This window comes from Melanerpes formicivorus, unplaced genomic scaffold (assembly GCF_026170545.1).
Source record: "Melanerpes formicivorus ecotype bairdi unplaced genomic scaffold, bMelFor1.0.p_v2 SCAF_6, whole genome shotgun sequence".
NCBI classification, from domain to species: Eukaryota; Metazoa; Chordata; class Aves; order Piciformes; family Picidae; genus Melanerpes; species Melanerpes formicivorus.
Genome location: NW_027142358.1, coordinates 12,448,089 through 12,475,034, shown reverse-complemented (window position 1 = coordinate 12,475,034; position 26,946 = coordinate 12,448,089). Strand labels below are relative to the sequence as shown.

The 26,946-nt window shown below is 42.3% G+C and overlaps 1 protein-coding gene across 1 annotated transcript in view; it reads right to left on the bottom strand.

Annotated features, from left to right (window-relative positions):
* Positions 1 to 2,775: 2,775 nt before the first annotated feature.
* Positions 2,776 to 26,946, bottom strand: part of PIK3AP1 (phosphoinositide-3-kinase adaptor protein 1) — a 37,170-nt gene continuing 12,999 nt past the window's right edge. The window contains exons 3-17 of the mRNA XM_068139754.1: positions 22,678 to 22,826; positions 21,744 to 21,888; positions 18,782 to 18,924; positions 17,586 to 17,718; positions 16,648 to 16,844; positions 15,114 to 15,303; positions 10,891 to 10,986; positions 9,734 to 9,913; positions 9,268 to 9,330; positions 8,295 to 8,500; positions 6,935 to 7,007; positions 6,443 to 6,598; positions 4,704 to 4,774; positions 4,407 to 4,516; positions 2,776 to 3,392 (exon numbers count right to left, since the gene is read on the bottom strand). Of these exons, the coding sequence (XP_067995855.1) occupies positions 3,338 to 3,392; positions 4,407 to 4,516; positions 4,704 to 4,774; positions 6,443 to 6,598; positions 6,935 to 7,007; positions 8,295 to 8,500; positions 9,268 to 9,330; positions 9,734 to 9,913; positions 10,891 to 10,986; positions 15,114 to 15,303; positions 16,648 to 16,844; positions 17,586 to 17,718; positions 18,782 to 18,924; positions 21,744 to 21,888; positions 22,678 to 22,826 (1,967 nt within the window). The 3' untranslated portion in view covers positions 2,776 to 3,337. The remainder of the gene's footprint in view (positions 3,393 to 4,406; positions 4,517 to 4,703; positions 4,775 to 6,442; positions 6,599 to 6,934; positions 7,008 to 8,294; positions 8,501 to 9,267; positions 9,331 to 9,733; positions 9,914 to 10,890; positions 10,987 to 15,113; positions 15,304 to 16,647; positions 16,845 to 17,585; positions 17,719 to 18,781; positions 18,925 to 21,743; positions 21,889 to 22,677; positions 22,827 to 26,946) is intronic.

Below are 26,946 nucleotides of genomic sequence, written 5' to 3'. Positions count from 1 at the left end.
TCTGCACATTGACCAGTAAGAGGGGTAAAGCAACTAGCTGAAACCAAACCACACGTTTTGCCATGTAAGAAGGTGGCTCTGCTGGCCTACAGCAGACTTGAAAGTCATGCACGCATCACAGTTGTTTATCTGCATTTAACAGTGAAGCCCTTATAGTGCTGCTCCTTTTAGCCTGGACAAGGTGATAGTTTTGCTATGACTGCTGCTCAGTGTGATCCTAACTAAGCCAGGATCTAATTACAAAGAGAAAACAAGATGGGAATGTCTGAAACTACAGCTGTGTCTTCAATTTCCCCTCCTTATGCAGTGGAGAGTGGGCCCAAACAGTATTTATAATATTTCTCAGCCTCACCTGTCCCAATTCACCTCTCCTCCAAACCAGAGCACCACATTAGCATTTGGTTTTGTATGATAGTTCAAGTCAGACTAAGGAAGTATCTGAGCTGCAAACAGGAGAGAGACTGAAAGGGTACTTCAGCAATACAGATATAAACCATCTCAGTACAGTACCAGCAACAAAAAATCCATTTCAGAGACATGTTATTAGGATTGTAAGAAAGGAAAATGCTCAGGTAAGAGTTCAGATATACCCCTCCTTCAGAAGACATTTGGTTATTGCATGTAGGGAGTTTAGAATTAAAAATTAGTTGGGGAAGATAGGTCCCTGGGCTGCTTCACTCCAACAGCTTTGAAAGGAAATCTTCTGTGTGATGCTTTCATATGTTGCTCTTCCCTTCCTGCCTGGCTAGAGTTTTCCCCACATCCTACACTTCTATCTTATGTTGTGCCTTCCAGATGTGGAAGCAAATAAATTTTTCTTATCCCATCACAGTTCCAAGCTTTAGAGCACAGCAGCAGCCAGCACTAAGGAGATGAAGAACTTCTGAGCAAAACCAGGAAGTGGTGAGCAAACCAAAACATGCAACAGCTGATGGCAATCAAGCTGCTGAATTTCCTTTTACTTTATTTCTTTAATCCCTGCTTGCTTCACTTATCCATGCCACCATTTTCCTCATTACAGCACCAAAACCTCATTCCCTGCTTTCAATTTGACAGAATAGTGCTGGGATCTTTGCTCTGTTCCCAGGGCAGCAGAGGAAGGCAGCTCCCAAGTCCCCTGGCTACTGTTGAACAAAGAGCAAACTTTCAGTGAGAGGATGTGTTGTCAGAGTTACTGGAGAAGACACTGACGTAATTTATTAAAGGAAAATAAAACCAAATCACCTCTGTAGCTACAGGCCTGTAGCACACCACCTGCATGCCTCTACCATCATGAGAGGCTTGTATGAACTGCATTTGGAGTCAGACCCTGCAAGCTTAACATGGATAATGTTTAGCTTATGCCTATAACCCTAAGAGCAGCAGGAGGTTTTCCACCTTCATTTACTGCTGTGTGAGTCACAGTCACTGTCTGTCATTACTGCAAATCTGCACATTGGCTTTGCCACCTTGCAAGAAAAAGGAGCTACAGCTCTACCCTCTGCTTTCTTATAGATCACAGGGAGTTCACATGACTGGATAGAAGCCTTGTATGTCCAACATGTACCTGAGGGACCACCTAATACAGATGTATCTATGTCTCTCTCAAGGCTGGATGAGGGGGAATGGCTTGAAAACCAAGTAAGCTCAAGTGAGGCTCTAGCTGTGCTCGAGTGCCTGCTGTGGCCTCTCTCTGTCTCACTTGGAGGTGTCATCTTCATCAGTGGCCCCAGATTTCTTCAGAACACAACTTCAGTGAGGATGGCTGAGGAGGCCTTGGGCCAGGGAGGAGCTCAGGAGGGTTTTGGCCAAGGAGAAGATGAGAGAAGGGTTTGGGTCAAGCTGAAGCTCAGGACAGTTGTGGCTTCATTTTGGGCTGCTCCTTCCAAAGCTGCTGCCTGGGGTGGGCAGGGCAGGTGACTTTCTGCACCTTGCCTGTGCTGCGAGTTCACAGGTGACCTGTCCTTGGTCTTCCTGGTGTTCAGAAAAGGCTTGGCTGTGGCCCTTGGAGCCATGGTTTAGTTGTCAGGATGTGTTGGGTGACAGGTTGGACTTGATGATCTCTGAGGTCTTTTCCAACCTTATTGATTCTATGATTCTAATAAATAGGTGAGACAACCAAAGTAGGTAATCACCAACCAGTGTAGGTAATGACGCTCAATTCTCTACCGTGAATGTTATTTTGCAGATTCCCATCTGCATGGGCAGCCAGAGCCCTAAACTTGCCCCACAAGGGCCAGGATAAGTACAGAAGTTTGGGGAGGGTGGGGGGGGAGAACAATCAAAAAAATACCCAAAAAAATACTCCTTAAGTTTGTAAGCCCTCAAGCACAAATGAAGCCAGATGCAGCTGTGGCAGATTCACATCACTGGAAAAGCAGCAAGCAGAATCCAACAGGCTGCCTGTTTCCACTGCAGCAGGCTAACTATACTGCTGGCATTTGTGAGGTGCGTGCATTCGTAACTGGAGACTCACTCTGCTCTTCCAGACCATGAAGTGAAATGCCTTTATACTGCTTCTACAATAAACACACATAAGAAATACAGAACACAGCACTGCTGCCACTTCTTCCCTCTAATTTGAGAAGTCAGTCATGTGATTTCAAGTAACAACATAGCTATTCAATAAGTGCAGTTGTTTCATGATACAGGAAGTCCCTTACCAGACGCCTTAGGAGTTTTCATGGTACACGCAGCACACACACCACCTTGTTAAAATCAGTCCTCTTCAGGGAGAAAGGGAACTGTGTTTTCAAGGCAGTATGCAAAATACATTTTTGAATAATGACAACTTCATACTCTCCTATAGTTTAATGACTCCTGGAGGGAGATTTTACAGCTTTGGAAAGGTCAGTATATCTGTACCAAAAATGTTACACCGCACATTCACTTGCTCCTGCTGTAACAGATATTCTTCAAACAAAGTCTTCAAAACAGATTAATTTCATTACTTTTCCAAGTATGTTTTCCAGTCAAGCCCTTGCAGGCTGCATCAAGGGTTTTAGTAACAATGCTTATCAGGATTTAGTCTCTAAATTATTACATGTTCTTTCCTGGTCAAAGGGAAACTTCACACTGGTGCAGGGCCATCAAGACACAGATCAGCATTATTTTTCTCAGCCATGATACTTTTTCTTGAAGTCTCAAAGCACTAAAATTCTTCCAAGGAAAAAAGTTATAGAAAGCCAAGACGTCTCAGTGAAAATCATGGAGGGGGGGAATCACCAGAGCTTTAGGGTGGAGGAAAGGGAAGAAAATGTTTGGCTCCCAGTTATAAATAATTTAAGACAATCCAAAAATATCTGTACAAACACACATACAAAGAGAAAAATCTCATATTCCACAGATGTTAATAGATTCAGCGACCTCTTGGGGGCACAGGTGGAGGATAAAAGCCTTCACAGCTCACAGGCCTATAAAAAGGCAGAGAATACAAATGCATTAAAAAACATAATAAAGAATGGGGTTCTGAAACAACATGTTGCATGCAGTAACATCATATCTAAGAATACTGTAAAAGCAGTAGTCATAAAAGAAGAAAAACAGGCTATCAGTGCTTCAGCAACAGAGCAGAAGCTGAGGCACAAGGGCCCTGCTCCTTTCCAAGTTATTTCTTTCATTCTTCAGCTCTAGTAATTCTACTGTTACAGGAAAGAGACTCTATAACATTTGGTTGGAGTAAAACTTAGATAGTATTGTATCTTTCTCCTGAAAATTAGATGAAAAGCAATAGGAAGAGATCAAAATATTCAATTTTCTTTTTTCCAAACTAATTACAGATAAATTCTCACCAGAGTCAAGTCAACACACAGAACTTACTGCATCCACACATTAGTAATTACTATCTTAACAGCTGGAGAATTTAATTACCATCTGTACTTATGTAAGTCTCTGGGGTCTGGACTTCATAGACTGACACTGGTTTGACTAGAGGAATGTTTACAAGTTACTAATGTTTGTAGTAGTCTGATCGAATCAAGCAAAACCTCCAGTATCTTGTAGACAACCAGTGTGGTTCATCCTTTGAGACCAATCAATCATGTAAACAAGTATGCTTTGGAGAGATCTCAAATTTCTGAAAAGTCCAAGGGAATGCTGGAAGGGAATTCCCTCTGCACTGCACTTCATATGTTCCAAGAGTTACTAAGTCTCTTCCAGGGGCAAGATGCTACTCCACCCGGTCAGTCTCAGTGTGGCAAGCAATGTGTGCACTGCAGTAACAGCGTTGTTGTAGGGAAATTATCAATTAGGAAACCAATTCTACCAAGTATTACAGATGAAAAACATCTTACAATTTCTAATAGCATGTATTTATATAGTCTAGTAGATTTTGTTGTAAGGCATGTTCAATTCCTGCCATGCTTTCTGCCCAAGGCTTCCATACTGATTCACTGAAAGCTAATGTTTGAGCTGCATTTTAGCTTTACCTGCTTGCACCTCGAGGAGGTACTCTGGGAGGCCTTTCTGGGAAAGTCAGCCTCTCTGCTTGGTGGGCTACTGGGCTGTGGCTTCTAGTTGTTTCTGAGACTTCATTGTCCTACAGAATGAAGAAAAGAGTTTACAGAGGAGCAGAATATGGCTCGTTAGACTCACAACAGAAGTGGTTATATTTTGCCATTTGTGCAACTGCACTGCCATTCCTGAGATTTTTTTTTTTTTTGCATGAAACCAAAGCCATCTACTTAAGAACAGTGGAACAGTGTGTATGAGCTGTGAGAGCTTACCTCACTGTCCCCTTCCATCCCACTGCTGACACTCAAGATGCTCCGAGTGCTGGAACGGTTACTTGCAGTACCTGGAGTGAGTAAGCAAGAGAAAACAAATTTATTATTAAATCCTGGTGATTTAACTACAAATCACTCAGAATTCCTCATGCTCACCTCTTACACACAACATTTAATGCTTGTTTAGAATCATTTATTTCCCATGCTATTTTTCACATATTCAGGATTCAAACAATGGCATTTCATACAACACAGACCACAGGGCCACAACACTCAGCTTCACTTTCTTTCTAGCAAATTTCTGCCCTATCTATGTCCAGGTTTTTGCTTAAATAATCTAACTGAAAGGATCCAGTGCTAGTATCAGCTGACAAGTCAGGTAAATATCTTCACAAGGTGTACACACCCAACATTTATATATATTTAAATCATCAGTTCCCATGTCCTTAGCCACAGTGTGGAGGTAAAAAGCATTGAGCACTGTCACACATTTATTGCTTGAGCAAATGACTGCTTGCAAGGTTTTTACCCCAATAGCTGTTCACCATTCCCTCTCACAACAATCCTTACTTATCACAGGAAGGTTTTATGCTCTATTTCAGAGCTAAAAAATGAAGAAGTTTGTTCCAGCAACCTTCATCAACCATTTATGCAAACTCATTGAACCTGTGTGGACTCACAGTAAGGAAAGGTTTTGCAGCATCATGCCATTCTGAAGGGGACAGCAACTCACAAACATACTCTACACTGCTGTGGCCCGTTTCAGTCATAGATACACAATGTTCTATAGGGCTGTGCAATACTGGGACACTAAAGTTGAGATACCTATACACTGAAATGGAAGTTACAGAGGTTTCCTCAAAAGATGGGAGTCCCTCCCTAGTCTTGGTGAGGTAACTCTTATCAGCTGGTACAAACAGCAACACTGAGGAGTACTACATAATGTTAGGGTCCATTCTCCAGTTATGCCACAGGAAAGAAAGCCAAGCTGCACACACTCTAGTGGCTCATTACAGCTCCTCATATGCAGGTTACTGGATCAGTCAGCTACCTCTGGCACCTAACTCTCAACATGATCTAGCTATAGCTTGTGAAGAGCCACAGAAGTAGTACCCTCACTGAGACTCAGTTTTCCTTTCGGAGGATCAAAATTATCTTAATGATTTCTGCACGAATTGCTCAGTCTGCAATAACATCTAGAGTGCAGGCATTCAATTTGCACAAATTAAACCTAATAAACCCCAAATGTAATACAAACATGCAGACAGTCCAGATTATTCAAGAGATCCCATAGTTACCAATGAAAAATGGTAACTTTTACCTGCAACAATCAAAGTAGTAACATGTAGCAACTGATTCCCAGTCTGCCCTGTAACTACACCCTTCAGACCAGAAGAGCCCCCTGCCTGTTGAGTTGCTGCAAGAGATCATCCTTTTTCCTGAGAGAGCAGTTGCCATCTATTTTTAAGAACTAAATCTGGGTGATATACCTTCCCAGAGAAGGCTCAAGGGAATCTTTCACTCAGCTTTTAGTTGTCTTCCTGCAGAGATGCAGACACAAGATGCCCAAACCATTTGATGTACAGGGAGCTGCTTTTACAGTTTTGAGAACAGCCAGCCTAAGGCATGCAAGGTTTATGGTGGCTGTGTCATTTCCGGGATTCAGGAACACAAGTCCTGTCTCCTGAGCTGACTCCAGAGCTGTGCTGCAGAGAAGGTGACACTCAGGATTTCCTTACTTGTTGTGCTGGATGTGCTTTCTGTTTTCCAGTCTCCTCGCTTTAACTCCCTTTTCGGTGGGAAGATGTTTTTCCTGGGGGTGTATTCATATATTCCACATTCTGGTTTCCCTGATGTATTATGAGAATGTCGAATGGGTACTGTAATCTCCAGGTCTGGAAGGGAAAATAAACCACTCAGAAGGGTCTGTGAAGGTATAGTCTATAAGAGACAGCTCTGCTCCTGGGATCAAAGTTAAACACAATCACTTAAGGGCAATCATAACTGTACAGGAATTAATGAAGATTCACTCCACAGATACAGTATCCTTTCCTCAATCTGGGAAACTGAGGAGTAAAGCAACTTCCCTGTTATTTAGCCAACAGGTATATGGATGTGAATATTAAAGTATCATATAACTACAATACATATAGAGACATTTCTGCCTGGCAAGCCCATTAGTATTGTTAGCTGCTTCATTACCAGAGAATATCAGAACCAGAGACCATTACCTGCACTTTTGTCCTTTTTTTGCTTTTCCATTTGCCTCCTGGTTATGCTGTCTCGTAGCCGTTTCAGATTTTCCTAGAAACAACACAAGATATTGTTTTCAGGGCTTTGGATACAGGAGGATGAACAGCTGACATTATATTTCAGCTAACTCTGCAATCAAGCTGTAACAAAGCCTGCTAGACCTTGCTGAAGTCCAAACTACGTCAACAGGTTTTAATGTATTCCCTTCAGAAATCCACATGTCCCTTTTAGAAGCCAAGTTTTTTTTTTTTAGATGTTCATTGTGTATGTTAAGGTCAAGTTCACAGACTCACTGGCAGTTGCAGATAAGCAGCACATTTGGTTTAGAACTCCCTCTATTTTCTGTTTCCACTGTGATGCTGGCACATAAACAAGACCCACAATCAAGTAACTGCAGAGTCTTTTCTGTATTAATGAGCAGAGAATTCTAATTGAAAGCTGCCACACATCCCACAGTGCAAGGGACAATTCAGAAAGAATTCAGGTTGTCCCCACCGAAGCAAGAGGAGACATCTGGAAATGTAACTGGGATAAAGTCTCTTCACCATTGTGTGGCAGCATACTGCACCTTACTAGTTAGGAGGGGTGGGGGGGAAAAAGCCCACAACACTTTTAGCACGGAAATGTGTGCATATATAAGAGGAAGAAACCCCTGAATAGGTTGAAAAGCACACAGAGCAATTGCTGTACCATGAGGCAAGATCTAGAGCAGAGACTTTGAAAGCTGCTCATGGAATGGGGCACAGAGCATGCCATTTCACCTCTGCTTCAGAGATGTACTGAAGTAGCACTGCATTCTGAATTTTCTTTATTGACAGAAGAAGGGAGTCCTCTGACTGTTTCTGGGATTGTTGCTAGACTTTGTCCAGGTGCAAAACACAAGTAGCCCCGTAGCCAACAAACACCCAGAGAGGGATCTGATAGTCTACAAGACAGAATTTTAAAGCCTGTACACCACATGGGAAACTGAGTCTTCACTGATCTGAACTGGATTAGAGAAGACAAGCTAAATGCTCATCACACAAGTCCCCTACCAGCAGGCAGGTGCTAGGTGACCTCTAGAAAGGTAATTTAGTCAAGTGGATTTGGCATAATTCCTAGTGTACAGAAAAAAACCTAACAATACAACTGCAAGACAAATACATCTGCAAACCAGCTACCTGCTTCCTGCTGCATGGGAATAGCCTCTCCATGTCAGGAGAGAACTCTGCTAGCAGGCATAATGTGTTAGCAGTCCTCCTGCTACAACCAGGAAACAAACATATATATCACAAACTCTTCAGTGTGTATACCTAGAGAGACAACTCTTGTTTTTTAAGCAGTAGAATAAGCCTGTACCTGCTGGAACCGGAATGATTCTGATCTCTTTTTCTGGTTCAGCTGCCACTCCTTAAAATGAAGTACAGCTTCATCAACGGTGAGCATGCCCATTTTCACTTGCTCCTGCAAGGTAATCAGCTGCCGTTGACCTGGGGTTTTCATTCCGGCAAACGGATCATAAATGCTTGATTGAGACAGGTCCCTTACAGGCCTGACTATTGTCTCTGAAGAGAAAACACAAAAAATACTGCTGAACTTGTGGCACCTGCTCTTCTCACTGAATACAAAGAAACTCAAGCACCCCAGATATCAATAAATCAGTATTACAGACTGAATGTTTCCCTAACCAGAAGGGTATTTTGTCCTTATGCCACACTGCTATTTGTCAGGGCTAAATGCCCAACTGAGAGGTAGCCTTGTATACAAATATGTCCCAGGAATAGGTTCTGTTCTTAAAAACATCATTTAAGTGAGCAGCCAAACTGTACTCTTTAAAGTGCTCTGTTTTTTCACTGCAAATATTTGAGATACAAGTTCAGATGTGGCTCCTGGTGCCTAAGAGTGGAAGAATAAGGGCACAGTTTTGGAAGTGCAGCGATCAATGGCAAGCAGTTCACTAAAGGTTAAAACCCAGGAAACAATGATCAACAGACAGCGGCTCTAACCAGACCATCAAAGGTAGGACAGTGACTCCATGAAGTAATACGGATCATAACATAAAACAGGGCTTCGGTGATCATGATGATCCTGACTGAGGATAAATTCCAAGACAGGGATATGTACAGTATGGGAGGGTACCTCCTCACACTCTGCAGTTGTAAGAAGTTTCCAGTGTCATGTAAGGTCAGAAAGGTTGGGTCATTCATATAGGACTACTATCCCCAGAGCCTTGTTAAACCAACTATTCTGTCACATTCCACGCAAATGAAGCTATTTCAGCAGATTTGCTTTCAGATTATCAGAAAGTTTTCAGAGTGAACTTCTGACTTACCTTTCTTAACTCTTCCTCTAGGGGTGTAGAGATTCTCACATCTTTGAGCTTTCTGTGCAAAAACTAAAACAAGCATGCTTTATATACTGAAATGCATCTCATGAAGACATTACAGAGCAGCAATATTTCAATTTATTGGCTTGATTGGGCCCTTATAATACCAGGACTTTTCCTATGCAGGTGGATACGTTTAAACCATCTGGGGATAACCTGTTGTCCTGCTGCTTTCACTAAGAACAAGCTCAGGCTAAGACTCTAGGATACACATCCCAATGTTTTCAGAGAAGGCAGAAGATGAAAAACAAAATTCAAATTGGATCCCAAAGGTAATCCATCTCCAGAGCCAAGTAAACCAAGGAGATCAAAAATGTGTAGGTTTTATTGGTGTTTATTCAGCAACCGGAGTCTATGTAAAGGCCATTCTACAGCTGACTACTCTACAGTTAGGTCCTGGTACCCAACTCACTTTTGGAGATGTACAGCTCATTGTCTGGCTGTGGAGAGCTGGATTCTGGTCTTGGAACAGGAACTGGAGGTCTGCTAGCCACTTCCTGTGGCAAAGTATCTTGTTCCACTGAGTAGTACACATCTTCACCGGATGGCTGGTAAACTCCTTCCTCTGAATTTGGCACATCCACACCACTGCCTACAACAGAGTAGAGTTTGTAACAAAAACAATCTGGCCACTTCACAGATGCACTAAGTACCACATTCTTACCAAGCTAGCCATTTCAAAGGCAAAACCATCCAGTTTTGCAGTGAGTTAAAATGCCAAAGCCCTTCAAGATAGGACTTCATCAAGTCACCAACATCTAGTAGCATGTAAATGTTAGCTACTAAGCTTGTACCATCTGTTCTGGTAAAGAAACCACAGTGGAAAATCTGTTTTTAAGAACTCAAACATTTAGTTCCATTAATTCCAGCTAATTAGCATACTATAACAGTTAACAAATCAAACAGAGCCCTGATTTCCAAAAGCTACTTGTAGTTGTCTACAAAGTACTACAGAGAAATATTCCTTTGTCTGAAATGAACAATCACCATCAGATGACAATATATTTAATCTCAGAATAATGTGTCTCAGGGGGAGCGAAGGTCTGGCTTTGGTCAGAGAAGGCAGAAGGAGCACTGAAGAGGCAGTGTAGATCATGTTTCAGAGCCAGCAGTTCTTTTCCTCTTTTCAGGCTGCTGTTTTCAGTGGGTGGACTTTTGAAAAAGTTTTGTGATAAAATTCATCACTAGATTGTACTGCCCTGCTTTATACTCAGCCCTCTGCCCACGAGAGAAGCCTGCACCCACACCACCAGAATTAATCCCCATTACTAACACAAGGACAAAAGACAGCCATTCCTGAATAGATACCAGCTGTGTGCTTGCACTTACTGGTAGGCAGGGGCTGGAACTAGAAGCCACTCCTCCTCTTTAAGAAACTAACTGCATTTGTGAAATCACCTCACAAGCTGCTTTTTCTTTTGCGCCTCATTTGTACCCACTAAGGCAAAACTGTCCGTGTAAAACAGTGTGGACTATCACCTGTCCTCATCAATATCAAGGAGAAATCTCAAGTTCCATTTAATTGCTTTCACTGTGCTACTGTCTTCCCTCTCTCCAAACAGGTCTCACCTTCTAAAAACTTGCGGAGCATCGAGTCTTTCATAGTTTGATAAACTTCATCTCCAGCAGCTGGAGCGTTCGGTTCGGACTGAAGCATCTCTACATCTGAAAGCAAAAATCAGAAAAATGAGCTTGTTGATTATGCCTTTAAACATGTGAAGCAGTGTAATATTATAAAATTAAATATTTCTGACTGAAAATTTGGTTTATAACAAAAAGAGCAATCCAGGCAACTGACAAGTCATTTGGCAAGCCAGGCAACTAACAAGACATTTGCCTCAAAGAAGGCTCCTAAGTTGGTATGTTCACTCCATTCTGCACAAATCTTTGCCAGCTGCCTGATGCCTAGGCTTGAGAAGTTCTGACAAGGCTCCAAATAGCCACTGAGGATTAGCTATTATTGAGAGTGTTTTGGCTATGTGAAGGTTTTGGCCTCTGCACACTCCTCCTGAGGCCAAAGAGAATGGAAACTCCATGACTTGGCAAAACAAGACATTAAGGGCAATTTGCCCATGACACAGAAGATAGTATTTGTTTTATTTATTGGATAGAAGTCAAAACAGCTGGCTCAGTTAATTAGTTGGACTAGAAGGTGTTTAGAGGGTTAGCTTCTAATTTAGCATTGAGAAAGGAGTGACAGCAAACAACAACACACATCGTTAACTCAGTGTTTTGACATGAAGAATACCGATTTCAAGAAAAAGGTCAAGCTCATTGTATCCCTAAAACTAATGTTAAAACTGAAATAAAACATGAGGTAACCATGCTCCTAATGATATTAAAAATGAGAGTGATATGAATGGATTGTTAAGCCTTACTGATAGAAGCAAATTCTTGAGGCATATTGTAAAATAGCTATAATTATGTAAACTGAAGGGTTTGGGTTACATGACAGAATATGGAATATTTCCCTGTAAATGCCTTTTCAATATTTGCTGACCTGTATTATTTTTTTTCCTGCAAAGTTGAAGAGATCATGAAAAAGGGTAAGAATACACAAGCAAAATTATGCTTTGCTGGAATGACACAGGGTGTTTTTAAACAAAAAAAATTATCAAAAGACTCATTGACAGTCACGTGAATGCACCCAATCTAGCTTAATACCACACCAACAGCATCTCAAGAGCTCTGCAGTTCATGCCAAGTTGTGTGCCACTGGAGCTAATCTACTCATCATCAACCTAATATAAAGTTCACTGAAGTACTACTGTACCACATGGAAGCACAGATTTGACATTTGAGCATCCTAAGGAATCAGTACCAGAGAACTGCATATTTTCGTAGAGCAAATTTTCCATCTTGCAGCTACCCTGATTATTTTTAACACAGCTTTTTGAAATTAACCTGTAGCAAATACAGGCCCAAAAGAAAAGCCACTACTTTATGGATTTAGTAGCAGAACAGAATGTGACAACTGTGCAACATTCCTTTCACTCTGTGGAGGGAACAGTACTGTTTGTCGATACTCTGCAGGATTACTAAACCAGTGGTGCAACAGGATCCTGCAGGATTTGTTTCCTACCACATAGTCAATGTAGTTTAATTAATTAGTTAAATTCTCCTTAGAAGACATGATTGTGACCTCACTACCCCCATGCAAATGAGACTATCTCACATGGAGATGAGACCTAACATCTCACACACACCAAAACTGAAAAGAAGTTCTTGACTTGGTTAACACCACTTTTTGTTCCCACTTGCTGCAAAAGTGCTAAGAGTTTGAACTTGCTTCAACCAGCTCTTGGCCACTGCCACTGTCTGACCTCAGGAAATAGAGCCTAACTCTTTACCCAAGTAAAACAGCATAATGATGCACATACCCCAGGGAATTTAGTCTTCACACAAGTCAAACAGGCTTTCAGCACCTTCAAGAGCCCTTATTCTCAGAGCCTCTCCTGAACACAATTCCAGCCTACTCAAAAAACTGTTTGGCAAAAATGAGCAAGAGGTGCTGGTGAAAAGAAAGCAGAAAAAGCACAGCACTTTATCTGATGCTGCAGTTGATACTACCAGACTGATATGATGGAGATAACTCTCTATTTTTGGTATTCAGCTGCTGTTTGCTACAGTGTGTGGTACTCGGCTAAATGATGTTTACCTGCATCCTGGAGCATATTCTGAAAAATTATGTTTGACTTTACTGGTATTTGAAAAGTGGAAGAAAAGAGAATTGCTCTTCCAAAGCCAGAACAATGAGACTGAAAAAATAAGGCGATTCATTCTCACTATTAAACAACAGCAAACAGCAGGATCTAGGAAGTTTTCACTAATTTGCTTAGGAGTACCTTATGAGCTGTAATGGGCACTAAGACCTACCTGGGAAAGGACACTCCCCTCCAGCAGGAGAAGAGGCAATGTTCTGTAGATAAACAAAACATTTTCCATTCTTTAAAAATGGAATGCAGCAACTCAACACAGGTGTGTGCAACTCCCATTAAGCATCAGCTTAAGCAAAATTTGGCTCTTGCACAGTTTACGCACTTTCTGTGTAAATGTGTCCCCAAGAAAAAAAATGCAGAGACACAAAACCAGCACAGAAAAATGCATTGAAAAGTCAGGGGTTTGATGAAGAATACAAGAACTAACAGAACACTCTGGTATTCAAGTATTTGCTATTACTTTTGACTCATTACATTGTCCTGTGTTTACCTTATTCTCAAAATAATTCCTGCCAAACAAATTGACTCTGTAGTACCTAGGCATACTTTGATCAGCCTCTGCAAAACTGGTGGAAGCGTATCTTGATCACAATAAATGGGTGTGCTGCCCCACTATTGCTACACTTAAAATAGCCAAGGTATTGTCCTCAACACCACAGCCATAACTACTTGCATAAGGGCTACTCTGACCTGGAGAAAACACCTCAGCAGTAGTAGATTGCAATTTCTTTAAGTCAGTATAAAAGCTTGAAGCTTTTATTTCTGATGGCAGTTCCAAACAAGTCAAAACTCTCACTGATTTCAGTGAGGGTTTGCCTGTGTCAAGCATTGTGTCAATTTAACCTTACCTGTTACAGTACAGGTAGATTTTAAACACTCTTCAGACTAACTGTAAGTATTCTTCAGGCAAAGACTAAGATTACATAAAAAAACCCAGATTTTTCTGTAAAGATTCCTAAATGAAAGGTAACAATACATTAGGAGAACTCCAGAAGTAGCAGGAAACCCACGCTCCCTGCTGAAGTATTTCAGACAAGCCTCAACAATGAGGAAAACATTTTCAAACACAGACTCATTCAGCTCTGCTTTTTAGTAAAGGAATCATAAGAACCTACTTTATGGACAGTTCAAGTTTTTACCTTTCTCGTCCTACTAGCCCTACAGAGCCTGCAGAAGCACATTGGAGCTGGGCAGATTTAGGTTGGGTATAAGGAAGTTCTTTACAACAAGTGGTAAAATAGTGGAACAGGTTTCCCAGGGATGTGGTTGAGGCCCCATCCCTAGAGACATTCAAGATCAGACTCGATGTGGCCCTAAGCAGCCTGATCTAATTGGAGGTGTCCCTGCACACTGCAGGAGGGTTGGACAAGGTGACCTTTGAGGGTCCTTTCCAATCCAGTGCAATCTGTGACTCTGTGAATATTATTAATGGAATGGTGAGCGAGTTAAACATCTGCATATCTATCAGAATTAGCTCTGTATTTTTAGCAATAAACCAAGTGGATAAGGATAATGAGTTTTCAATTACAATCTATTCAGTAAATCTGTTTCTAAATGTTCACTTTCTTTTGTTCTCAAGCCATTGAGAAATCACATCTTACATAGTGTTCTTTTCTAGTAGTATCTCTAAGTCAGAGTGTCCTTGCCTCCCTGGATCTCAGGAGGGAAAAGCAGCACATGGTAGAAAATTTGATATCTTCTAAATGCTAATTCAGTTGCTTAAGGTTCAGGGAATCCTCAAAGCACTGAGGAAACAGCTCTTGATCTTGTACACCGGCAATCAAAGACAGGTTTAGAGCAATTTTATCAGCCCACCAACATCAAAACTAGAGCATGGTTTCCTTGTGGTGAGAGCAGAAAAGCTACAACCAGCCCTGAATTCTGAAACTCAGCTGAGGCACTACTGCATATAAAAGAGACAGATCAGTTTAGACCTCTTGGACAGAGGCTCCGAGCCATGTGGTCTATGTGAAGATTTCTCTGCTCACTGCAGAAGGGTTTAACTAGATAACCTTTAGAGGTCCCTTCCAACCCAACCACCCTACAATTCTGTGACTCTATGAATATACATACAAAGATCTTCTGAGGCACCAGGGACAAATCCAGCCATAGATTCATAAAGTTCTTTATCAGAGCCAGGATTCAAGGAACACTTCATTAATAAATCAGTGGACAGATGAGCCATGGACTCATAAACAGACTCATCCTCCTCGCCTTGCATCAGCTCTTCCTTAATGTGACTCTTCAGCATATCTGCAGTTTCCTGGAGAGAAAGGCAGGCAAGAAAAGAAAAAAGTTCACATCTCATCTAAATAAGGAGTCTGGAGAATCAAAGCAACCAAAAGGTATCTCACTCTTCCATCACTGATGGAATAAAAACAACTTATAAAAGCAGACCATTCCCAAAGACCAAAGCTACTCAAAGGAACTAAATTCCTGCTACAGCTGTCTGGGCATAGCTTTCAACATCTATGTTGTAATAATAGACAATAAAGGTAAAAGAAGTTGGTGCTGACATGTTCTGAAGAGCCATTATAGCTTCTCACTTCCCCAACTTCATGTTCTACCCAGTGTCTGCAAACTTCTAGAACATAAGCAAAACTCATTCTAAAAATATAAATGCTTGTCAAAGGCTATTTTGGGGTAAGCATAGCTGAAGGGGGAAAGCTTGTTACATGTAGAGTACTTGCAAGAAAGCAAAGTTTTAGCTTTGGTGTAGATTCAGTTTCAGTTCTTGGCATTAGCAGCAGCACTTAACACCCAGAATGGGACTACACAGACCCTTTTCTGTGAGATTAACAGGAAACCTCACAAAAAGCAGCTGTTCATGTAATACAGGCAGCTTTCGATTCACAGGACAGCAGAAACCCTTCTCATATATTTGCAACATGGTGGAGGAGAGATCAGTGCAGGTCTTCATCAAACCCACACAAGGCAGCAAAATGTAAAGCTTCATCCTAGCCTATTCCCCAACTTCCAACACTGTCACAAGCACAGCCATCTTCATAGGTTGTAGTGTTACAAAGATATTCTTCCCTCCATGGGCCTTCAATCTACACGGCATGTGTGTCAAAACTGTCTACACATGCTTCTTTCCACAGACAAAACAGGTCAGGCAAATAGCTCATGCAATGCCTTAGGGAGGTGCAGATGAACTTTTGCCAGAAAGAAAACATGGTGAGTAAAGGAGCTTACTAGGATCTCACAAGTAGCGCTTCTAGTCACTACCTTGCGGTAGACATGCTGGTGCAGATCATTTGTGTGCCTTGATACTAAGCTGCTTAACAGTCAGCAAGTAGGATCTACTCTTAATACACTTCAGTCACTCCGCTGGTGGAGAGGAGGACATGGGAGAGTGCAGTACCATAACGTGAAGTGGGAAGGACTTCCTAATCATCTCTCATTTACCCCAATGCAAATACTTTAATCAATTCACAGTTTCTGCAGCCCTCCTGATCTCAGAACAGGGAATGGCAACTTTATTTAGCTGTAATTTCGAGCCCTAAACTAATGCTTTTGTCAAGCAACAAAGGCCAAGAGTAAGAATCACCCATGCCTCCAAAACAGGACTGTGGGAGAATGCAAAAGGGCTGCTGCTTCCTCTTACCACATATTCATCAATGAATTGGCGGAGGTCCTTAAAGCCATGCTTTTCTGCTATGGTGTTTGGATAGTGGCCATATTTGTTGGCTACACTGTAGGCCTGCAGGGCTCCAGGGCATGTAAGCAGCAAGGCGGTGAGGTTCTTCAGCCCGTATCTTGCAGAAAAGTGAAGCAGTGTTGGCAATTCCTCATCCCTCTGATCTGAGAGAACAGGAAGATGTTAGAATCCAACTTTCTCTCTAGCAGCCACAGAACCAGTAGATGAGAAACATAACACCTAGTAAACACAGAGATCAAAGGAGTTGTGAAAGCCCTGCAAAGTATATGTACAGTTTCAAATCGTAGCTACTATGCACAAATTGAGGTATCTAGTGCATCTCCAGACTTAAAACCTATGACCTTTAGTGAGGAAGCTGACACTGTAATAGGTCAATGTATGTAGGATCACAGGTTTGCAAGGACCTTGTAGATCATCATTCCAGTAGGGTCCAGATGCTGTAAGGCAATCATGTCATGGTGTCACACCAATCCAACTTCTGAGCATCCACTGTGCACCTTAAAGCAGAATCATAGGGCTGGGGGAAAAGGACTGGGCTGGGGAGAGATGTTACATGGTACTGGGAGAAGAACAAGAGAGGAAATATAGCAGACATTCTGGAGAGCATCTTTTAATTTTGGTTATGTTTGAGGCTACATAGCTACATCTCCCACAGTGCAACAAGTGAGTCTGATGCACATAACAAAAAAGGGTCACCTGACCCAAATGACAATCCCCCATCTACAGGCATCATGCAAAAATAGAGCTTGCTAGCTGAGATTGAAGATTTTTGAGACAGGCCATGCAGATACCACACACTGCAGCATTAAGGCACTTCAAAGTAAAACAACCGACGGAGATGAAATTTAGAAAGAAAAAAAAATGTAAAATATCTTTCAACTTACTTGCTGTCATATCTTCTTCTTCCAGCTGGTTGATTCCAAACAGGTGTAAGCCACTGGCAGGAATGTTTTTCTTGAGTGACTCAGTCAGGAGTTTGTCAAGTGCTTCTATGCTGTATGGCACAATTTTAAAGGCCTAGGAATAAACCAAAAATTATTTTGTTTGTGGGAGCCTGGAGATTCAGTTAGGGTGAGATTTATCAGGTGTCTTTTTGTTTAGTAACTACAAGGTAAGGTTAGGCACAAACACTGAAGGTAGCAATGTTCAGGTAAAGCAAATAACTTGAATAACTTCCTGGTCCAAAAATAGAGTATCATTAACATGAGCAAATGAGAACCATACATTTCACAATAAGGCAGAATTAGGAAGTCACTCATGCAATTTGGAACACTTCCTACTTCCTTGACAGGCATAATCTTATTTTCTAAACTGTTCCTGCTCTAAGTACAAAGTAGTTCATTTTGAGTTGCCGAGTTTGGCTTTTGGACAATTTCTTAGCCAAAGACTGGAAAGCATGCCTATTCCCCAGCCAGAGGCACAGCCCAATACCAACTGCTCCCCAGCTTTGAACTAAAAAGAAAAATAAAGACAGTTTCCCCTGTACCGAGTATGCTGGTGACTAACAAAACTACTTTGCAGGCTTCTGCTACTTTGCTGCCTGCCTTCATGTCCTTGATCAGCAAAGACAATACATATGGAGAACCTGCTTGTGAAAGTTTTATCCCTCTAATGGGGTTCAGATATCCTATATGTGTAAAATATGATGTAAGAACTGAGGAGTGTCTTTAAAGAAATAAGTGCTAAGAATAAACAAGCCATTTTATGTTACTCTACCTCATTCAGGTAGTATGAACCATTGCTATCTTTTCCAGGAACTCTTATGTACAAATTTCCAACCAATGTATTTCTGTATGGTACTTTTTGTTATACCATGTTCTGTCATCCCAATCTTTTCAAGTCATCAAGATCTTAATGTGCTGATTGACTGATTATTTTTTTCTGGTTAGTTGGATAACTTGAATCACCTCAGCCAGCTATTTGCTTCAGAGACAGAATATTAAGGTTACATAAAGATTTCTAAACAACCTTGCATTTCTTCATTTCAGAAGACCACTTCATGGCAAGCGTTTTTGCTTATGTCAACTCATCTGGCCTCTGAAAGAGCTGGTTTCCAAAGTAGTTATTTGCTAGTCATTACCTGGCACATGAACTGTACCGGGTTGGCTGCATTAGCCAACAGGCTGCTGATTTCCTCCATGTCAGTATGATAAGTGACAGTTGTTTCTCCCACCATCAAGTCCCCTGAATAGATCTGCAGAGGCACTATCCCAGAGGTTAAATCTTTAAAAAGAAAGAGAAGAAACTGCAATAAAGAACAAGCAATGGTGTAAGTCTATATGAAATACCTTGAGGACAGGAGGGGTTTGGAAATAGTGCCAGCAAGATACCAAAACACTTTCTGTCTTACTGAATTCATTAAAAAAAAAAGAGAGAATGTAGGTTTGAACACCAAGTAGGCAAGTACTTTGGAACTATCCACTTCATACCTGTATCAGTGCTTATCACCTGTGACCTATGCACACTGCTAACAGGCTGAGAGAGCTGGAACTGTTCAGCCTGGAGAAAAGGTGGCTCTAGGGAGACCTAATAGCAACCCTCCAGTACCTGAAGGAGGCCTATAGGAAAGCTGGGGAGGGCCTATTTACAAAGGTGTAGCAGTAGGACAAGGAGGAATGGTTTTAAACTAGAGAAGAGTAGATTTAGCTTTAACATTAGGAAGAAGTTCTTTACTACAAGGGTGATGGAACACTGGAACAGATTGGCCAGGTAGCTTGTGGAGGCCCCACGCCTGGACACGCTCAATGGCAGGCTTGATATGGGGGTCTGAGTAACCTAATGTATTTGGTGATGCCCCTGGTTATTGCAGTGGTGTTGAATTAAATGATCTGGCATTCATTGAGTGCACCCTCAGCAAGTTTGCTGATGACACCAAGCTGTGTGGTGCAGCAGACACGCTGGAGGGAAGGGAGGCCATCCAGAGGGACCTTGACAGGCTGGAGAGGTGGGCACAAGCCAACCTCATGAAGTTCAATAAGAGCAAGTGCAGGGTCCTGCATCTGGGTCGAGGCAATCCCAGGCACAAATACAGGCTGGGCAGTAACTGGCTGGAAAGCAGCCCTGAGGAGAGAGACTTGGGGGTGCTGGTGGACGAGAAGCTCAACATGAGCTCTCAATGTGCACTTGCAGCCCACAAAGCCAATCAGATCCTGGGCTGCATCAGGAGAAGTGTGGCCAGCAGGTCGAGGGAGGTGATCCTCCCCCTCTACTCAGCCCTGGTGAGACCCCACCTGGAGTACTGTGTCCAGTTCTGGAGCCCCTATTACAAGAGGGATGTGGAGGTGCTGGAGTGTGTCCAGAGAAGGGCCACAAGGATGATCAGAGGGCTGGAGCATCTCTCCTATGAGGACAGACTGAAGGAGTTGGGGCTGTTCAGTCTGCAGAAGAGAAGGCTCCGAGGTGACCTAATTGTGGCCTTCCAGTATCTGAAGGGGGCCTACAGGAAGGCTGGGGAAGAACTTCTCAGGATCTCAGGTAGTGACAGGACTAGGGGGAATGGAATGAAGCTGGAGGTGGGGAGATTCAGGCTAGATGTGAGGAGGAGGTTCTTCACCATGAGAGTGGTGAGACCCTGGAATGGGTTTTCCAGGGAGGTGGTCGAGGCCCCGTCCCTGGGGGTGTTTAAGACCAGGCTGGATGAGGCTCTTGCCAGCCTGATCTAGTGTAGGGTGTCCCTGCCCATGGCAGGGGGGTTGGAACTAGATGATCCTTGTGGTCCCTTCCAACCCTGAATGATACTATGATACTATGATCTCTGAAGATCCCTTCCAACCCAGTGCATTCTAGGATTCTAACAATGGTCTAGACCACTAATGTTAACATTTCAAGCTAGAAAGCCTCACATCTTTCTACCCCTGGCTTTCTCTGGAGAAGTTTCTAAAATATGCCATAAAATATAAGAGCCAAGGAAGAAGGGAAGAGAAACAGAAAAGCCCCTAGGGACTTTGAAACCCCTGTCAGCCTCACCAGTCTCTGAACAAAAATCAATTTAAAAGAATTCCAGTTAACACAATTTATCTCCCACCTGCATCTTGGGAGCTTCTTGGTGTTTTGTCCAGTGTGCAATTTGTAAGTGTGAACTTTCCCTTTGAAATACAAATATTTTGAATCCCACTGAAATTAAGCTTTCCCTGCTTGGCTGGTAATAACTCAGTAAATTATGAAATAGTTACAGTCATGCACAAAAGGAATTAAAAATATTTTTCTCTCACTGCTATCAACTGCAGAGCTTACATAGTTGTATACGCCATCAGTGTGAAGGTCATGTTTATAATTCACAGTGCAAGATAGTATCCATATCCATCTTTAAATTATAAATCTTGATTTAAAGAGATTAATTTGAACCTACTTTAAATCAATCCACCTCAATGATTTAAAGGAGTTATTACTATGACTGCTCATCTCTACTCTCAGAGCTAGCACAAAAACTTTCCAAGAGGACCAAAGCAGACAAAATAAAATAATGCTGGAAAAGTAATATCAATCTGTAAGGCTCCAAAATATTGCCCCTAAAGTTTAGTGAACCTAAAGTTTACATGGCCTATAGTTTTGTAATGTAAATATATAGAGTGACAGAATATATATATAAAATTAAAGAGCAAACCAGGATAGTTTTAGCTCTCATAACAGAGAGATCATCACAAACATCAAGCACATGCTGTTATAGTCATGCAACTATTTACTGATACTTACCTTCTCTTTGTGTCTTGCCAATGTTAATGTGGTGATGGTTATGAGACACAGTCAATTTCTAAGTACTTTACAAGTTGCAATTTGCTCTTAGAACTCCCAGTAAAGTGTTTCCACACTGCAACCCTGTTGCTGCTGAGGGGAAAACAGAACCCCTTAAGCAGCAGTCTGTCTTAGCTCCTCATCACAGAAGTCTCGCAGATGAGAATGTTAAGGTCAAGACTTCATGGCCTCAGGTCCTCCTGTATTACAACCTTTACCCTTCTCCCTCTGGCATTTTTCAGGACAGGCAGGTTGAGATAGAAAGGAAGCAAGGAAGGATGAAGCGAGGGTAAAATCTCAGTGCATCTTACTCGGAGCCTTCACAGAGATAGTGTACTCATTCTCCATCTCAGCCAGCAAACGCACAGGCGATGCATTCCCTGGAGAGAATTCCACTTCAGTTTTGACTTCACCATCTAGTTTGCATTTCATGATAATATACACTGTTGTCTGCATCTAGGAGAAAAGGCATTACAACATGCAGTTTCAAATCATAAAAATACACTTTGCTAAATTCCTTTTCTAGGGATTTTGTTGTTATTGCAACTAACACATAAATTATTCTCTGTCCTGAATGGTTTTCAGGAGCATCTTCCAGTTGTGAAGTAACTGGGGCAGGTGACTTCTGTTACAGCTTGCACCAGCACAGGTGTATGCACTAAGCTGATAAAACTCCAGATCTATCAGCTAGATCTGTAAAATTTAGTTTCAGCTCTATCAGTCTCTTCTGTCAAGCAGCACAGCTCCATTCTAAACAGAAAAGAAAAGAAGAAACAGACTTTTTCCATCTGAAGTGATGCTATACTGAAATGCTGCTTTTCAGACAGGAAGCCATGATCCAGGCTCTTCAGTCACTTGCAGGACATGCACCAGAATTGTCATATTAGATTGCATTCAAGATGTAGGGATACTTGGCTCATGATAATCACCTTATTCCACTTGCCAATCCTGAATCTCACCAGAATGGAAGACAGGAGGTCTAAGAGTGTGGCGTGTACCCCCCTCACAGCACATAGAAGCAGCTGTGTTGGCGAGAGTATCTTTCAGTAAGTAATGCTGCAGTCTAGACAACACTGGGCAATGCATAGGGAACTGAGCTCACTAAGAGACACTGGGGATAGGGGACTGAAAGGGAAGGAATTAGGGACCAATTCCCAGTCCTGTAAAGCTGTCCGTTATAGAGCAGCATAATGGGTTGCACCAGCCCACAGTAAGAATGTAGCCCAAGGAATGGACATACAGTACCCCACACCGTATGCGGTCAGGCTGCACCACCAGATGGTTCCCAGTGCTCTTGCATGATCCATGTTCTTCACTCATGGCAAGTCTGCGGGAGTAAACTGGGTTCTTCTCCTCTTCTGTTTCAGTATCAGTCACTGAGTCACAGCCTGAGTCTGAAACAAAGCATATAGATTCCTGTTACATCATTCCTTTTTGCTGAAACTGCAGATGAAAGACATCCATCCTGAGAAAGAGCCAGGGAGGTGGTGACACAGAACTTTCTATTCTTCTCAAACTATTGTTCAGAAAAGGGGATCTGGTTGAAGAAAGGGAAACTACAGTGCTTCCTCTTTTTTTTCCTTCCTTAAAACAATTGCTGGGAACCATCACAAAGACACAAAAGTGCTGGAGCAGCACTAAACATGCTTACGAAACAAATAATGCATCTTTAAGCTGAGTCCCTCCTCACGTTAGATAGCAAAGTGACACACTGACTAACCTGTAGCATGCACAGAGTGAAGCTGCCAGCAGCCCAGGTTTCACTAAGAATCCCACAACCTCTAGATACATGAAGCTTCCACAAATCAGGAAAGGCAAATTTATTAAAGCAGGTGTTTGTGTCATGCTAATTTCCAGAAGTCAGTCTAGATTTCTTGATAATTATTATTACCAAAGACTTGAACTTAGGATATTTTAAATTCTTTGTCATGCATGTAAATATATTTTTACTATTTCCTATATATTTATAGGCAATTTTATGAATTATATGAATGCAACTTTGCTTTCAGGAAACAAGTTTTAAGCCACAATATTTTAGCAAATCATTCAGCTGAAATTTTTGCCAAATAGTGGTGCAGGTACAGTTAACTTAAAGTACATGAATCACTGCACGTGACAAGTAATCCGACGCGAGTACAAGTAGGTTGCTGCTTTAACATTTGATGTAGAAAGGGTAAAGCCAGTAATATGCAACTCTAAAGTTCAGGTAAGGCATCACCACCAACACTGGTATTTCTTAACAAACCTAGAACAGTACATGTAATTTAGCAAATAGATTTTAATACTGCACCAACACAAACCTTCAAACTACTAAACTACTACAAACAACTACTAAAAACTACTTTGACACAAGGCTATGTCCTGAGGATGGTCTCCTAGATTTTCAGGCAGCAGCGCTAAGTAGTACAGAAAATGGTTTAAATTTCCTAACAATGTTTTAATTGATACTGTCCCAAGCCAACAGCTGTGTGAGAGACTAATAAGTTTGTCTCTCTCTATGTGAGTCAACAAAGATAAAAGTGATAGCAGAGCCACTGGAAAGAAGGTGGAAATAATCCTGTCCACCAATCCTGGATGCAAATCAGCTTGTGATTGCATCGTGATAACACGGGACTACAACAATGGACCCAAGGACCCAGCCATCACACCTTTAGGGCAAGATAATCACCACCTGTTTCCTGAGCTTTGTCTGGATGGAGACAGGGTAGACGGAGATTCCCCCCTCCTCCAGCCAGGGTCTTGCCCAAACACACAGATTTCCTGCCACTGGAATTCCTGAGGGACAATATTTTGACTACATACCTAAGGACTAAAAAACTGTATAAAAGACTTGAGCAACTACTGGTTTGTAGAGAGAAACACAGGAGAGAAACAAAGGAGAGAAACAGAGGAGAAAAACGGGGAGAAAAATGGAGATGAAGAAAAACACAGGAGACGGGCCAGGCCGCTGAGAAGCCGGGACAATGCTGCTCCGGAGAACAGAAGCTGCCCGGAGGACCACAGCTCCAGCCAAGCCTCAGCATCCTTTCTCTACAGACCCAGGCTGCCCAGAGGAGCCTCAGCACTGTTCCTGTATCAACCCAACATCTCCCCAGAGGACCACAGCTGTTCTCCAGCAAAAGCCTCACCACGGTTTCTCTACAAACCAAACATCTCCTGCAGCACCTTTCCTCCACAGACTTTAACTGTCCGGGGGGGGATGAGGGGTGTGGTAATATAATTCCTTTCCTCTTCTATCTCTCGTCCCTCTCTCTCTCTCTCTCTTTTCTCCCTTTCCCTTCTTATGCCCACTTTCTCTATTTTCTCCCTCTTCCTTTCTTATGTCCACTTTCTTTATGTAATAAATAGTCTAGCTGTTGATACTTTGGCCTCGTTTGTGCCATTAATTTCACAACACGGGAATATTTAAAAGAACTGTGTCTCTGGACCGAGACATCTAATGTCTCCGGACCGTGACAAGCTGCAAGAGCCAGACCTCAGTTTTGGAAACCCTTCTTTTAGGGAAAGCTGGACTGCTCTCACCTAGGAGTGCCAGGCTGCATAAAAGAAAATAAAAAACTATTCTCACATCCTTCCCTTAATATGATAGCTATTACATCAGGCATGTGGCATATGCAGAGCAAGACACCATGTCTTTCAAGGAAGAGGTAATTGTTACTACAATAGTGTCTGCAATTTCTGTTGGCTATTTCCATCATAACTGAATCAGAAAGACTAAGCTCACTGCAAGTAAGAGCAAATGGTGACCAAATTACAGCAAAGCATTAATACCCCTGCAACATGGTCACAAGCTGACACTTGACTCCTGATTGTAAGGGTACCATGCTAATGGTTCCCAACATGGAACCATTAGAATGGTAATTTGTACCTCTCTCACCAAGCATACACTTGAGTTTCAGAGGAAAATGAAGCCTAAAGCTATGGATCTCAGCTACAACATCTACAGTAAGCAAGGATAAGAGGGGTGCAAGGAGAGACTAAGCCTCTCCCCCAACCCCTGGCCTCTCTGCTTTACTATTATTTGATCCTAGACACAAACTGGCATGTAAAGAATAATTTGAGATTTTAAGAGGTTCTGCTGCTGCCCAATCCTGCGTTGCACTTCCGCATTCGTGCAACAGAGCTGGCTGTCCAGAGGTCATATGTAAGAACAGAGCTGGTTGGGCAACACAGGAAGAGGCAAGCAATGTTAATCAGTAATTGGATTAACAGCTGATGGAACAGGCACGCAGAGTTTCTGGTACTAATTATTCATCTGTTTTTCCATTCATAAAATTCTGAAATTGCCACCTACCAACTTCCCACAGAGGCTGTGACATGGTGCTATTGTCATCTTGAAAATTCCAGTCACGTGCTACCAACTTGTAAACGTGCAAGCACTGGAAGTCCATTACATTTGATAATATTCATGCTCTAAAGTGACATGTTGTTAGATCAGGCTTCCCACTCAGTAAGTAATGATAATTCATTTGCATACACAGATTCAGCAATTATAGCATTGTAATGATAGCGAGCCTAGAAAGGCCATCACTGAAAAGATCAAGAGACTCATAAGAAAGTTTAGTGAATATCTGAATTGAGCTTCTCCATAAGCAGCTGCTGTAGTCAACAGCTCATGGTTATGAACAGCTTCCACCTTAACAGGAGGGCCTTTCTGTTCCACTTTAAACAAAGGCTATCTCAGGCCATGCTTGTGTCTGTGAAACACTTGTAAGAACAGCAGCAAGGGGGAGGAGATGCGGTCCAAGAAACCCAACCATATTTCCCCTTACGAATGTGCCCCTCTCCAGGAAGCGTCAGTAGCTGAGCTACAGAGAGCAGCCCCATGCCAGCCCCTTCTTGCCTGTCCTGAGGGGCTCCCTGCACAGCTGCAGAAGCTCATCATCATGAAAAGCCCAGAGAAAATGCAGGTATGTCCACACGCTTCATGAGCCATTTGGCAGCTTTAGAAACTATTATGAAGCAGGCTGTCATTTTGACCTGCTGCTGCAGAGTGCACACAGCTCGCTCTGTCATCCATTTCCTCCTGGCTAAGCTGGTGGGCTATCAGCATGGAGCTGGCAGCTGTGGTTTCTCAGAAGTCAGCCCTGCACCAGAGGACACATGAACACCCAGGAGTCAGCAGTCTGCCAAGATCACTCTTGTCATGCAGATATTAATGAAAATGACACAACCAGGCAATAGTTTGTCCACAAAGGTTCTGCATGTGCAGACTACTCCCTCACTGGCACCTGTGAACACTTCCCACTCCATCCATCAGCTCACCAGCTGAGACAACTAACTTTCACCAGGCCTCAAACTTTCACCTCAGTACACCCAGAGCAAGAATGAAGGTCCTCAAAGAGACTTCCTGCCATCACCTGAAGTCTGCAACTGGCCAGCCTCCTTTCCTAAGTGAAAACAAGGACAAAGTCTCCCAGAGCAACTCCACCTGCATTTCCAAGAAGCAGGCAGAGTCCTGACAAAGTAGTCAAGGAAAGCAGGGAAAGTTATCTTTCATCGTGCTAACTTCTG